The sequence below is a fragment of the Exophiala bonariae genome, assembly GCF_035927105.1.
Source record: "Exophiala bonariae strain CCFEE 5792 chromosome Unknown scaffold_5, whole genome shotgun sequence".
NCBI classification, from domain to species: Eukaryota; Fungi; Ascomycota; class Eurotiomycetes; order Chaetothyriales; family Herpotrichiellaceae; genus Exophiala; species Exophiala bonariae.
Window position 1 is genome coordinate 885,871 of NW_027042480.1, and position 15,132 is coordinate 901,002.

Genomic DNA, 15,132 nt, shown 5'->3' on the forward strand with positions numbered 1-15,132 from the left:
CCGGTCCTCTCGAGGTCTAGAAGGCTGCTCACTGGTCATTGCTTTCCCCCTACTCTCCTCTCCTCTCCTTTCCTCTCCTCTCTTGCGCTGGACCATTGGAGTCTTGCTCCAGCCAACTGCCCACTGCATTGCCCCAACTGGAACTAGAAGCACCAATTGCTAGGGAACATCAGCACCGACTTCGTGTTGCTGTTCTGGCATCGCAATCACAGCCCCTACAAGATCGACTTTGGCATACTCCCCTCGCCGAGCACAAACTCGCCAACCACCACTTGTCCTTCCTGCTCCTGCTCACCTCTCTCATCCTGGTGCCACTCTGAAAGCGCCTTGCTCTGGGGTCTACCGCGGTCCGCATAGTTGTCAATGTGAAACGACCTGCCCTTCATCTTGAGCACCTCCAACACCGCCCTGGCAGTCTATGACTCGACGACAGACTCTACTTGGTATGGACCTCGCCAGCGCATGACACCACTAATTGGGGCTATTGGTGTCGTGGATGGTCAAGGTACGTCAGTCCATGGAGTGGTATAGTCTCCCTCGCTTATTCGCTTTCTAACTCAATTCTATCCATAGCAGGGTCCTCACCCTCCCATCCAACCTCGCCCGAACACGATGCGAAGTACTATGCCGGATCTATGTCAGGCCCTGGGATTTCAGAGGGAGCCTCCCAGGCTTCTCCACAAGTCCAACCATCCATTGCAGATGCCTCAGACTATCATCCTCACCTTTCAGACCCACCGGCAGATTGGGAGCGCAGGAGACTGAGTTTGGGGGGTTCGCCGGGTTTAGCTGGGCCGCTGCGCAATTTGAACATCTCCTCCAATGAGCCTAAACGAGAGCTACCATTTGCACATATGCGCCTCCATTTTGAAGAGTTTGCTGCACAATTAAGGTTGCGAAGACACCATGAACATCGAAAACGAATTTTATCTAGCAGAAGGACGCATCTTCGAAATGCTGTGGCATTAAGTGCCCGCTTACACCACGTGGGCTCTTGGACGCATGTAGGACTGGTGCAAATATCAACGCTGGGCGATACCTCGGGTTTCTCTCGAGTGCACCAGCATATGCAGGATTTGGTTGACCTGTGCCTCTCCCAATGGACTCATGAATCTCAGGCTTTGAACTTGCCATCCTCGCGGGGTTTGGGGGAGCAGGGCTCATTTCTTTCCAGACTGCAACAAGCAAATCGTGTGGACTGCCTGGAACTTATCTCGACTCTGCGGGCCAATCCAAGGTTTCTGGTCGAGAAGTTTAAGGCCATGTCTCCGGCTCAAATTTCCGCATTGTCTACTTTCCCAAGGTTTTCAAAGCTACCGGAATCTGTGTTGTCATCGCTGTCACAAAATCGAGGACGGCATTCTCAACGAATGCGAGTTCAAGCTTACTCGAAAGAGCTCGAAGAATATGCTTCATCCTTTGAGAGGTCTAACCCCCTTTCATTTCTTCTTCACAACATCTATGGTACGAACGATGATGTAGGAAGTAATGAGAGTCAATTGCGGATATCGACATGGTCTTCGATTTGCGCCAGTCTGATAATGGAGGCTGAACCCGCCTACCATGCGATAATAAGCCATGTTTTATTCGCCTTTGCCTCACTCTACCAATGGCAAATCAAAGATCGTCTAGAGTTGTTTCTGATGAAGATTTTGCAGGAAGGTACTTTTCTTTTGGACCGACCTGAAAGTTCGGCTTCAACATCTCACTTCGGATTCGTTGGCAATTTCGACACATTTGGCACACCACAGGCGCAAGAATTCTTCGATAACGCAGTCAAAGACCTTTTATTACTACTAACTCGCGATGACGGGATTCCTCCTGGTGCACTCCATCTCGGTCGTGCTATAATGTCCAAGCTTCCTACTGAAGAACTCCAGTTAAGATTTCGAGGGGACTTCATTTTCAAATGGTTCATGAGGGACTTCTTGCGTATTGCCATTGAGTTTCCTGAGGTATCATACGTCCCCACGTTTGTACAACCTCCAAAGCTAATTGCAAAAAGGACGAGAGAATGCTGCTCCAGTTCCATATTAGTGATAAAAAGCGAGAATCACTCCTACACCGTCTCTATGATCGGACTTCCAGTCAGGCAGGGGAAGTCTATGCTCCAGTGTAGGCAAGTCCCGTATGTTCATGGTTTGCAGCCCCTGATAAGTGTTACAGACAATCTCAACCGGTTGATCCTGCAGTTCACTATTATATGGACCTACTTATCGATCAAATCCATGCAAATGATCAATACCCCAATCCCTATGATATTGTGGGTTCATCGAAATCCGGCAACTCGTCATACTCCGCATCATATCTGTCAATCTGTGCGGCAGACATTACTCACGTCCTGGACGGGTTGAGCCCACAATACATCCACACTTCGAGCACCTGGGACTCATTCCTCAGTTCATCACATTCAGCTTTCAGCATGCAATACACGACTTCGCGTACCAGTGGCCGGTTTGATCAGCTCCGTCAAGTCCTTCTTGCCAACATGGAGCCTGGACAGTCGTCCAAAAACCTTCACCCCTGTGAAGAAAACTGGGTCACACTAACGGTCTCTGCCACGGGTCATCTTCAGGAGCTTGAAGATTCTTGCGATACTCCGTACAAAGCGTTGGATCTTCTCAAAGACCTCGACACTGCCCAGGAGGCTGCAGTCAGTCTAGTGGAGGGGCTGACGATTGCAGATCAGTGTACGATGACACATATAACGAACCTGGAGTATTCTTTGTCTCAAAAGTTCGCGAAGGAGCAGAACATTGCTCAAGTCAAAGCGGACAGCGTCAGAGCAATGTATTGGTACACAGCACAAGAATTTTTGCAATCACGTTACCCGATTACTTGCCTGACGGGAGACGATACAAAAGTCCTTGCACCGATGGTTAGCACGCTAAAAGACTCTGATACTCGAATTTCAAAAGACATCATTCAATTGGAAGAGGAAGTCGCAATCTTGGAATCATCCTTTGCGACAGCTCGTGCCAGATTGACAGCTTTGATGGAGGGGGTTGATAACCTCCGAGTCAAGACCTGGTACGCTGTGGATGTTGTGCTTTCAAAAGAATACGCAGCGGCAAAGCTCGTCTCGACTGCTTTGAGTAATATGGAAAGCTCGAACCTCTGGACATCTATATTCCAAGGAGAGGGAAGAGAGCCGACAGGTCTGAGTCGACCTAGTACCTCAGGGACCTCGACATCATCATTTCTCGATAAGCCTCTAGAAGATACCATGTCTATTCTCAAAGCACGCAAAAAGTATGGCGGGCCCAGAAAACTATCCGACGACCAGATCAAGCTGACGAAGCAATGGCTCGAGCAGGCGCGGGTGGACAATTTCTGCAAGGGTGAAGAGAGAATCCACCGCTTCTGTATGATGATCATAACAGCCACAGATGAGCTGGTAGGTGAAACGATTTCCCTTCGCAAGACCCCTGTGCTGTCGGTGAGTAAGCTCTTCGCGCGGGAGACAGCACTTTACGATGAACAGACGAGTGTATTCTACAGTGCACAACCAAGTACCCGAGCGCCCAGCGTGATGAGCGAGCCTCTTTCCTCGTCAAATCCTTTCTCAACCCAACTTGGATTGCTGAACCATCGTTCGTCGCTCTACAGCCAGTCATCGAGTCGGGCACAGAGTGATTTTTCATCTATGATCAGCTCGCCCGGTCGTGCACCCACTGTCACTTCATTCGACACGGGAAACACCATATTTTCACCCCCACAATCGAATACTAGATCCGTTACGTCCATCTCGTCCCGATCGCGCCCTGCTTCTGCCTTTGAGGGAGTTAGCTTAGGACGGTCAATCGATCACGGTGTGGGAAAGTCGCAATTTCTAGAGAGTCTCAAAGAGAAGCTTACCTGCCTGTTACTATCAGACCTTGGTTGTCTTGTCTGGAGCCTTGGCAGTGAGACTGACGCTTGGCTGAGTACGGTGAGAGCTAGGCAATGTGTGAGGGACCGACTTAGGCAGAGGGCAGTCATGGCTACTCTGATGGCTGAGCCGGAACCGTTGAGCAACGCTAAGCGAACGAAAGGCCGAACTACAGGACAAACAAGGAAAAGAAGTCAAAGCACCGCACCAGCCACCAAAGCAGCTCACGCCAGTTTTTCGGACCCGATCGAGGCCATTCTTAATGATGAAAATGAGCCGGCGGATCCGACCAAGTTCACATATCGACAGGCGTTCGAAGACATATTGGCAAGAATCCGTCAGCAGGTGGATCCAAACCTCAAGCTGAAAGCAGTATGGGATTTCCGACAACTGGCGTTGACGTTCCAGAGATCATTGGCCGTCAAGCCAGAATTTGATGGGGAGTGGGGAGAGGTTCCACGCCGTCGAAGTCTGAATCCAAGTGTCTTGAGCACTAATCTGGAGCGATCATTCAAGAAAGCCACAGCTAGGATCGGTGATGCCAACACTCAAAGCACCGAGGAGTTGGAAACAGCAAAATTCTTGAAGCGGCTCTTGCACGTGTTGGGTCCACGGACGATCTTCCGAGACCTCCAATACATCTCAGCGTTCGTGTCTTCACAAACGATAGGCAATACTGAAACAGGACGAGCATTTTACCATGTTGGAGTGGCGGCTTTGGCATGGAAGGATGAGATCTGTTGTGGAATGGTTGATGTGGCTGATAGTATCGTGGTCAAGAACTCGAGCAAAAACCCAATGGTTGGCGAAGGAGAGAAAGAGACGGCTATTATTAAAGCAGCAGAATACTGGATGATCGCCGCGCGGGAGGAGAATGCCATCGCCCAACGAGAACTGGCCAGTCTATACTTGACGTCCCCGGAGAGCACACCCATCGTGACTATGCCACTGGCACGGGAAAAGGACGTCTTCAAAGGCGGGATGATGTCAACCGAACAAAGTGACGGAGCAGCAGGGCATAGCAGTCAAGCCTTGGATCTTGCTCTGTACTGGATGCAACTGGCAGCCAACAACGGCGATACGGTGGCCAAGATGAAATTAAACGAGTGGCAGGCAGGTCGTCCAGGTCGATGAGACGCAAAATGGACGGATGTGTGCATGTATAACGAGACCGGCAAGGAAACCCCTCCGTACGGAGTCTGCATTACTCCTGCCACCAGAATTTGGACATGGCGAATGGTATTTTCTTGTCAAGGATAGGTTTGGGAACGGGGACGGGACCACGGGATATTTTTGGAGTTGGGAGTCGAGAGTTTGGGCTGATTGGACGTGTAAGAAGAATGTGTTGTGACGTGGAATTCGAGCGATGCGATACCAACACGTGTACCTGGTACTCTATGTAGTCTGGGAGGCATATTGCTTTTCGATGCGATGCGATGCTATGCGATGCACGGGCGGTGGACGGGAGATAAGGATTGGAGTGATACCAACCATGGTGAAAGAAATACTACTACTACTACCACCACTACTACCACTACCACTACCTTTCGTGTATGTAAGTCAAGCCATCAAACAGCCTATAAGCTGAGCACACCAGCAAAATCCAGGTGGCGATTTTTCAAAGCAAACACAGTCTGGTAACTGTTTTCTTCTGGGTCGTCGTCGCTCGAGACACTGCTGGCCATGTGTTGAACAGAGAGTGGTCGGTGTACTTTGTAACACCTCCCCAAGGCCCGAGGCCGGTCCTGAAAAGGAGAAAAAGGAAAACACACACAAACCGTTCTCGTCGGCTACAGTGACTTTGGATCTCGGGCTTCCAAGCCCACTCAAGAAAGGCGTGTATTTCTCGTCTGCGGTATGGTGCGCTCACAGACTGGATGGGGAAAAAAAATCTCTGGTGCGCAGTTTTTTGCCAGTTTCTTCTTTTTTTTCTTATTGGTCCACATGGGGCGGACATGACACAATAAATAATGCAGTCCTACCTGATCGGACTTGAAGTCGTGGCACTGCAGGGCTATCATGATGTAGATGAGTTCTGACACGCTGGTTGCGTCAGGAATTGTCCGACCCAACTACCTAGCTACCTACCTCAGGTACCTAGCCGTTTGGTTCAAATGTGCTGGTCACTGCTGGTAGGCAGGCCGGTGGGTTGGGTGCGTTGCACAGCAGTTTGCATGATGCATGATACAGGATACATGATACAAGGGATCGGCTCAGTAGAGGAGACGAGATCTGGGTGGAGAGAAAAGAACTTTTCTAGATACTACCGAAGGTACTTGATGGGTTACCGCAGACGAGGGAATGGCAAATCTGAGCAAGGTCTCGTGTAGTAAGTGGAGCAGAAACGGCGTGCGAACCAAATCTCATGTCACGTCCCTACACTTGTTCTGCTGTTGAGGTCAAGGTGATACAGCAAGTCCATCATATGTACTTAGGTATACACGATCAACAGAATACTGCCGGGATAGGAGCGGATGGTACTGTAGAATAAGGAAATGACAACAAGCCCTTACCTCTTGCCAGCGAAGACGTCTCCCATTGGGGCTACGGTCATGGTCTGTGTGCAGGTCAGAGATCAACGGCCTCTCTAACTAACGAGATACCTAAAACAGGTACCTAGAAGGATACTGTCGGTGATAGTGACTAGGCATCTAGGTAGGTACGAGTACTCGTAGGCACCACCTGTGATCCTGAGCTAGTGGTGGGGCGGAAGGGATGACGTCCGTCTGCTCCAACTCCAAGTGCTAAGCGGGCAAATGGGAGTTTCCCGAGCACCAAACGTCAGGGCACTGGCAGGTGCACACAGATGCTGCGTTGGCGGGGGCAGTGGCATCAGGCTCAGGCTTCAGGCTTCAGAGGTCAGCCGGCTTAACAAATCTTTGAGATCCTACGAGCACCTTCCTACTGTAGGTACCTACGTAGAATCCAGCATAAGCAATCAGCGACTGGACTGCTGATCACAGTTATCTGTTTAATCAAGCATCCATTGTCTCTTCCATTCTGAACCATATCTTCAACCTCATCCATTGCCACCACATCGTCATCTACCCGTGTGTGACTTTGTCGTTACGAGTACGAGGTATGTACCACTGCCATCGCCTGGCATCCCCTCCACCACTTTAAACTTTGGCCTTTGCACATGCTTCCCGACCCTTAACACAACCACGCTGCTTCTGCTACCGACACTCACCCATCTTGGTCCTTGCTTTCTCACCATCCCCCTGGTCGACCACAACTTGGTACGATTCACCATTTGCGGATACCTCTTCCACCGAATCCACTCTTACATGTTGACCTGACAGATCGACATCAACTTCCCTCCGCCGCTTCGTGAACATTCGACATTGGCTACAGCAGTCGACGGTCCAACAGCCCACTTTGCTGCTCAAGCACCTCTCAAGACAACCCACATTGACTACATCTCTCCAATTCACCATCATCCTTTCTGCTTCTTCAACATCACCATCGCCCTCCATCATCTGATAATCAACAACCTGATCGTCATAACTCTTTGTCAACATGCCGGTCGAAGTACATCACTCCCCCCCTCCTCTACACCACCCAAGCTCAGGCAATGCTCGACCTAAAGGTTTGTTTCCCTCTACATTCCCTTCATCTAGTCCATCCCTAATCTCATCTACAGGCATCCTAAAAAATCCCTCCTTCTCATCAGCCAGCGGAAGACCGGATTCGGGTTCCCCCACCAAGGAGGACCCTCCCCTTCCACCATCAGCTAGTCTGAATCCACAGGAAGAACGAGAGCTGGTTCTCCAAAACACCCTACAAAATGCAGGCCACCGCCGTTCTTCATCTGCCGCTCGAAGAGCTTCCGCCTCTCGACGGCATTCTTCTGTCGTAGCCGCCAATCAGGACGATGATCCGGACAAAATGCGATTGAAGTGGGATGAGGCCAATCTCTACCTGGCGGAACAAGAATCAGGTGGACGCATGAAAATCACAGAACCCAAGACTCCCTTCCAATATGGTGATGCCATGGAGGATGTAGAAGAAGACGTCGCAATTGATCCTCGTTACGTTAATGTCGATGAGGTGGATCTTGCCAAGAACAAACCAGAAAAGAGGTCTCGTGAATCCGATATTCCTGGCCTTGAATTGGGTGAGCCTGAGGAGGATCTGAGCAGTGGAACCGGTGTCGAAAACGATCGAATTGTCCGAAGCACCAGTCTCTCCCGGGAAAGCAGCAAGGAGAAACACGTTAGTGTCAGTGAAGGTAGCGATGGAACCGCTCCTGACGAGCAGGTGGGAATGCCAACCAATGAAGATCAAGAAAAGCATAGGGAGTTTGAAGAGCACCGCAAGAAGCATTATGAAATGAGGGATATTAAAAGCCTTCTTGGGTAGGTCCCTCAAACTCGAGGAGGAATCGATCAATAGCTAATGAGGAATCTAGGCATCCTGAAAAAATGGACGTCGAAGATGAGGACGACGAACCGCCCGTCCCAAAGACCTTACCCGAACGCTCTGTCAATGGTACTCGTTAACAATTCCAGCATACTCATACTCGGCTCCAACCTCTTGAGCTGACTGAGGGTGTTGCGAACAAGACTTGTCACATGATCTCCCCTGTTGAGGTCTCATTTCCTTTGTCAAGAACTCGAGCATTTTTCTTACTTGTCGGTTTTCACAACGCAGCAGACGACGGCCAGCACATTGCGGCACGTATAGGAGCATAAATGTTGTGGTCGGATTTTTACGAACCAGTCTTTTACATCATGACCATTCTTACATTCGCAGAGTATTGCATGATACAACACAACGAGATTTTTACTTTGGAGGACAGCATGGATGAATGGATGAATGGTGGTGTAAGGTGTCACACCTCGATGACGGCACGAGATATTGTAGGCCGATTCAGGTCTGGGAGCTCAATGCCGGAATTGAGTCACGCTTTTCAGAGTCATATGAGTGCTGGTACTTTCTTTGCCACTGTGCCAGAACGGACTGTTGCGGCTCAGGGTCGAACATTGTGGGCAGAGGGAGAAAGGAGAGAGGGGGGAGAACAGCAGCAGCAATATTTTAGGCATGCATAGCTTAAAGCATTGAACCCATCCCATTGAAACAGTCTGTTCCCCGATTACTTTAGTTCATCGGTTCCGTCCAACGTACCTAAGTTTGAGAATCCTTCTGAGCCTGAAAAGTGTTCATTTATTCATTTGGCCATTATTTGTGAATAACATTATGGTCCGATGCGATGTGGTGAGTGGGAAGTGATACGTATGATTGACATGACTTGGTCTGGCTTTGCTAAGATGGACTTGATTGATTTGGTATCGTGCGTTGTAGCGGTCTAACTTAGTCTATCAATTGGAGCAGACGTCGCCAGCATGGCGGACCTGTATGCCCTGAAGCCTAAAACTTGAACCGACCTCCACACCGTGCAACAAATAACACCGAAACTCCTCTTCCTCCACTCATCCAAACTCCCCCAGCACCCGGTTGCAGAATGCCATCGACGTCCAAGAAACACTCCCGAGCACACTTGACTTGTATGGAGGCACAGTCTCGATGACTGTTCATATGCATATCCACGCCAGGACGAGTGAAGACGCATCCCCCGCTCATCTAGCCCTTAGACTGGTGATGAGGGCGGTGCCGGTGGTTGTCCACCATTTCCGGGAGTGGAAGTTCCACTACTTGAACCTCCGCGTGAGCCTCCTCCTCTCGGCGGGGGGGGCTGGAGATCTTCCTCGAGGTGATCCCGACGGGCCTGCTCCATTCGGGTCGTTTCGAGGTGGTGGTGGTCCTCTACTTTCAGCCATGGTTTGATTGGTGTCTCTTGGGCTTATTGCTGTAAAGAGTGTATGGTCGAGGTGTGAGACGAGAGTTGAATTATTGGGTCTGCTGTTTGAATGGGCAATTGTTTTAGCTTTGTGAACTGTTGTCTGAGATTCTGAGGATGGTATGTCCATGGCATTGTATTTATATTGGCGCATGCTTTTATAGTAGGCCGGAGGTACTCGTGTTTGTATCCTTTATGAGTATGCATTCTTGCATGACTTCTCGGCTTGGAATGACATGCCAATGCAATGACGGGGCGGTTCCTCATATTCAGAGATGGTGATTCTCTGGGCTAGAGGAATGACCACCAGTTTCGGTAAGATCTTTTCAGAATGTATGATCATCGTTTGGGACTGCGTTCGGTTCTGTGCGTTGACTCCTCAGCCTAGTGCTGGTGAGTTGGTTACAAGTCTGACCTTTGAGGCAACAGACTGTGAACATGAGTTCCATGGAAATTCTGTCAATCCGTGGAAGCTCACATATTGAACAATGCATAGAGTTGTTGATCCATCTTGGAGTCTAAGTATTGTAGATTCGAGAAGGAAATGACTGTTGTGGATATTCGGGACGAGTAAAACTCGAAGGCTTACCCCAATGGTCGGATGGAGTCTTTGCTTGTGACTTGTTCGTCCCTGCCTTTGGAAGTTCATATAAATGAATCCAAGACTACTTCGACTCTTGGAGAAGTTGCAAACATCACCGACATGTCCAGTGCAGTAACGACCACGAGGCGTTTTGAGTCTGCCTTCCTTAAGTGCTCACCGCGGGGTCTGACTGGAGTCTTCCCTTAACTCATACTTCATCTCAGGTCGTGAACAAGGTCGGCTCAAACATTCCCAGTCACTCGTTTTCCCCTTCCGAAGGTCGATTAGTCAAATTGGCTAACGGCCTGGTCCACTCGTTTGGCGACAGCTATTTTGACATTTCTATTTCCTTGCGTTGTGTCCTCTGGGTCATCCACTTGAACCTTTGCGAGTGGGCCATCGTCGCTTGCACTGCAATGGAAGCAATGCTGAATCCACGAGGAGATTTGCCACATTCTACCTTCCAACCAAGCTCCTACTTTTCCAGGTCGGAGTCGACTCTATCCGCCCTCAGGCACCGTCGCCTCTCGTCTTACCCGATTCCCATCAAGAAGTCAAAGAAGTCTCAATGTCATGATTGGATCTTCTCGACCGCTTCAAACACACACGTGGCAATCGATCGAGCTTCCTTTAAAACATATGTTTCCTTCAAATCATATGTCCTCACTGTCTCTGATCAACGTCGAATTGCTGTCCATGGAATTGGATCAGTCGAGATCAAGATCCGCCGAGCAGCTGGCAGTAAAGAAAGCCACACCATTCGTCTTGAGAATGTTCTTCATGTTCCGGATTGGTTATGCAACATCTTCTCCGACGTCTATTTCTCTCTAGATCAGGAATATGAACACACTTGGACTCAGTTTGGTGTCAACTTCTTCATGCAGGAAGGAGTCCATTTCAGACCATGGGGCTACACCGAGAACTTCTGTGGTCTCGATCGATTGGTTTTGTCCAAGCACCTGCAAGGGCGCAGTCCAATGCTCGAGGACCCTGATCGCGAGATATTCTCCATCAGCCTGAATTTTCCACAAAGCCAGAAAAACAAATGGGGCGATCTGGTTGCGACCGAGATGAAGAAGGAAGCCACAAGATATGAGAAATATCTTTCGAAGCAGAAAGATTCGCCAGACAATGGTTCGAAGAAAGAGCTCTTACTGCCCAAGAACGGGACGACAAACACGATCCCGGTCGATGCAAAACGGAAGGAAGACATGGCCAACACTTCGACAGATGGAATCAAGTGGAAACTGATGCCCGACATATCCATTCTTTCAGCACATATGAGAAACCAATCGGTGAACAGTGTAAACGAATTCGAGGGAGGCCTTGACTTTCTGAAGCGAGTGTCCAGTCTTAATTTTGGAATGCAGAGAGGAGTGATCACCGGTTGAAGTTGGAGCGAAACAGATGTCGCTGTCTGCGACATCTCGAGGAAGAACAAAAGGCGGCGCCGTGCAGTCGATGTTGATATGATGACCTGCTTAAGTGTATAATGCTATTACATATGTTATGTCGATGACTTCAGTATAGATAGATCGGTCCAACAGGAGGACGATGGTAAACCTGGGTATCTAGATAGCTGGTGCATTTCTGTCAAGTATCCTACAAATATAAGTTTGGACGGAGCCATGTGTGGTGGGCGCGGTTCATCCAACTCCATGGGCCACAACATCTTATTGATTACGCCGATATATTGCGTTCAATGAATTAGTCTGACTTCTTTACCTGGCTCCCAATCGTCCAGGCCTTGCTGTAGCGTTCGCCAATAATTCAGTCTGACGCATTCGGTCTTCGCGGTGTGAATATCTTCTGTCTCAAAGGCGCGGCCCAGATTACCTTCGGCATCCTGTATTCTTGTACGGTTCTCATGTTTCAAAGCGTCAATCTGTTCTTGAGTCTGTGCCTCTTCGATCTGTTCCTGGGCCTCCATGACCTCCATCAGCGTGGCTTGATCAGTGACGCCTCTGTGTATCGAGTTGTCTTCACTGGTGATGTCGATGTTGTAGGTATGTTCCAGGAGATAGCGAGCGCGGAGCAGAGGGTCGCTGAGGGTCTTGTACGCGCTATTGAGTAGGGACGACAGCGCGAGGGATTTAGAGTGCCCGCCAGGCGACGCAGTGTATTTGTCCGGGTGGTGTAGGGATTGTAGCTGGAGGAACTCCCGCTTCAGGGCGGGAAGTGGGATCGCAAAAGAGCCCGATGGGGGTGGGCCGGAGGGCAGAGTCTTGGGGAATAGAGTGTAGAAGTTGGTGATGTCCGGGAGAGATTGAGATGGTGGGTCGGGCGCCTGGTCGGTGGTGGAGGTGGTGGTTGTTGAAGACGAAGGCTGAGGCTGAAAGGTTCTGTGGCTCGTGCTATATGTCCGATTGGTATTTTGACATGGTCGGCGTCTGGGATTGTCGACGTGCGAAGTTGTAGCGATGAAGCCACGGAGTTGACTTTTGGTGCGGATTGTTGACCCAATGTTGGATGAACTGGTTGCGGCGATGTGGTCGCTTGATTGACACAGGCGGCGCAGGTGTCGAAGTGCCTGTCTTGTAGGCGCATTTACTGCCATTTAGACGCGAGATTTTGTATGTTGGGGTGAGATACGCGTTGTAGAGAGATCTATATCTTGTATAAGTAGAAGCGAGCCAACATGACAAGGCGTGCAGTGGTGGCGGCAAGAAATTTCGTCCAACGTCATGTAGTGCCCGCCAGGGTCGGCTTCCGAGCTCGGCCTCGGCTGGTCGGCCTCGGAGTTTCCAGGGGCTTTGGGGGATAAACGTGGGGACGGGGTCAGGGGGCGTACATATTGCCTCGAGGGCCCCTCGTTATGATCTTTGGCGGTGGTTTACACACACTGGCAGTTGGTTAAGTGCGAACCGGGTGTCCTGCAGGGCTCTTAAAAGATACCTACCAAGGTAGGTATTCGTGGATACAGTTACTTCGTTCCGTACATTTACTCGGTAATCTGCCCAAAGTCCAGACCGATCCATCGCCTGTACCCCGTAAGCCAGCTGGGCAGTCAAGCGTGACCCTGCAGGAATATGGCGGCCAGAGGCGCTCTTAATGAGCAGTGGCAGAAGAAACCGGTTCCCAACTTGAGCGTCCTACTGGTATACGAGTGGATGAAAGTCGTGGGTGGGGGACGACAAGTTTCTGCTCTCGAAGATGGCCCTCATCCTCGCTGCTAGCCTCCTCTTTCGATAACACATATAGTTAATTGTTAATTTTGTTTTAGCGGTCGACGTCCGACCTTGTCAGTTCCAAACTTCCCGGAAGATTGTGGTTCCTGGAATCGTAGACCAGGCTGGTTCAATATAAGGGCACTTACCTTCTCCAGAAAGGTTCTATGATGGATGATCTGGTCCGCTGCTACCGAGAGTGTAATCTCCCACAGCAGATCTCGTTTTTGACGACAACAACGACGAGATCACTGTGATTGAGTTAAGTCGCGATCGGACAGGTGGTCCAGTGCAATGGAGTATCCTTAGGCTCCACGGAGCAGAGAAGGATGCTTGGGTGTCTGCAGGCACATCCAGCTGTAACCGGATGGTCATGCTTCAGCTCTTACAAGTGCACCTGGACTGCGAGATTAGGTCTGAGCGCGGACGTCTAGACATAAGCAGGGACAATTTCGATACTATTGTCACGAGATTCGATCTTCAAGACATAGTCGCGTACGGGCAATCTTTAGTGCAGACCTTTGTTTAGGTCTCCGATAGCGATGAAAATACAAATTGGACATATACGGCATTCAACATTGATGACCACTTCGCACAGTTTCACAAATTTAACAGTGGTATAGGGGCAATTCAAGGCATCTATTGGGCAGGTCATCGAGTTTTACCCTTCTTGCAAAATGCTATTATACAACAACGTGCTTCGGCATACCATCCCTTTTTCCTCAATCTCTGCACAGCTCTCGCGTTTGAAGTTGCAATTGCTTCGAGGCTTCACTCGACGAGTGCATTGATAGCTGGGATTGAACATAGAACTGGCTTCAAAATCTGGAACCTGCACCGCTTTCAGCCGGCTGACGGTAGCTACTCAGCCATTTCTGCGGCAGCAAGCGGCTATGCAGCATCGCTTGCGGCCAATCGAAGGCTAAATAGGTTGGCAAGATGCATTTTGACCTCGTTCGAAAAACGTACTACCGCGCAGATCAGTGCTGTGAACGGACTTGAGCAGCATCAAATTAACTTTGTATCCTCCCGAATTGATTTGCTGTTGCAGCAAAATGAAGTACAATCAATTTTGATCGATATCTTGACCGCAAGAGTCCAGAATCAATTGACAGCGGTCAGTCATAATATCCACTGACTTACTTTCGCAGATCATTGATGATAACGGACAGCTCTTCAATCTTATCACACAGAAAGACACCCAAGTATCCATTTCCCTTGCAAAGGATTCCAGAACGATTGCAACTGCTAGCAAACACGACTCGACGTCGATGAAGACTTTGGCTGCGGTCACAGTGGTCTTCCTACCTGGGACATTTATCTCGTCTCTCTTCTCGACCACGTTGTTCGACTGGGACGCCCGCACGAACAGTTCTGTGCTGAATGATCGCTTTTGGATTTACTGGGCATGCACAGTACCGTTGACTGCAGCCACAATTGCTGCGTGGTTGTATTGGACTCGAAGGGAAGAAAGGTTGCATCGTGAACAGGAGTTGAAGGCGCAACAAGAGCGGAGAGCATATATTGGCGGGGACCCATGAATCCTCCGCCAGAAACCCTCACAAAGTGCGAACTTAAGTATTACTCTCTGGCTTGCTTCTGGTGAACGAGGATAAACAGATTTGAGGTCCACCACTTATTTGATACACCAGGGTAAATCCTGCCCGAAGAATTTACGGAAAATCTTCGACACCTGGCATTTACAGTATCT

The 15,132-nt window shown here is 49.7% G+C and overlaps 4 protein-coding genes across 4 annotated transcripts; 3 read left to right on the forward strand and 1 right to left on the reverse strand.

Moving 5' to 3' along the window:
- Positions 1 to 462: 462 nt before the first annotated feature.
- On the forward strand, positions 463 to 5,005 carry LTR84_011081 (uncharacterized protein; the record flags this gene model as incomplete). Its single annotated transcript, XM_064854614.1, has 4 exons — positions 463 to 505; positions 574 to 1,955; positions 2,006 to 2,115; positions 2,167 to 5,005. The coding sequence occupies 4 exons, from the start codon at positions 463 to 465 to the stop codon at positions 5,003 to 5,005; spliced, it is 4,374 nt and encodes a 1,457-aa protein (XP_064709340.1).
- A 2,385-nt stretch (positions 5,006 to 7,390) lies between these two features.
- On the forward strand, positions 7,391 to 8,373 carry LTR84_011082 (uncharacterized protein; the record flags this gene model as incomplete). The annotated part of the gene is made up of 3 exons (XM_064854615.1): positions 7,391 to 7,460; positions 7,515 to 8,229; positions 8,283 to 8,373. 3 exons carry the CDS (start codon positions 7,391 to 7,393, stop codon positions 8,371 to 8,373), a joined length of 876 nt encoding a protein of 291 aa, XP_064709341.1.
- A 2,297-nt stretch (positions 8,374 to 10,670) lies between these two features.
- On the forward strand, positions 10,671 to 11,645 carry LTR84_011083 (uncharacterized protein; the record flags this gene model as incomplete). Its single annotated transcript, XM_064854616.1, has 1 exon — positions 10,671 to 11,645. One exon carries the CDS (start codon positions 10,671 to 10,673, stop codon positions 11,643 to 11,645), a length of 975 nt encoding a protein of 324 aa, XP_064709342.1.
- Positions 11,646 to 11,953: 308 nt separating this feature from the next.
- Positions 11,954 to 12,811, reverse strand: LTR84_011084 (uncharacterized protein; the record flags this gene model as incomplete). Its single annotated transcript, XM_064854617.1, has 1 exon — positions 11,954 to 12,811. One exon carries the CDS (start codon positions 12,809 to 12,811, stop codon positions 11,954 to 11,956), a length of 858 nt encoding a protein of 285 aa, XP_064709343.1.
- Positions 12,812 to 15,132: the final 2,321 nt, after the last annotated feature.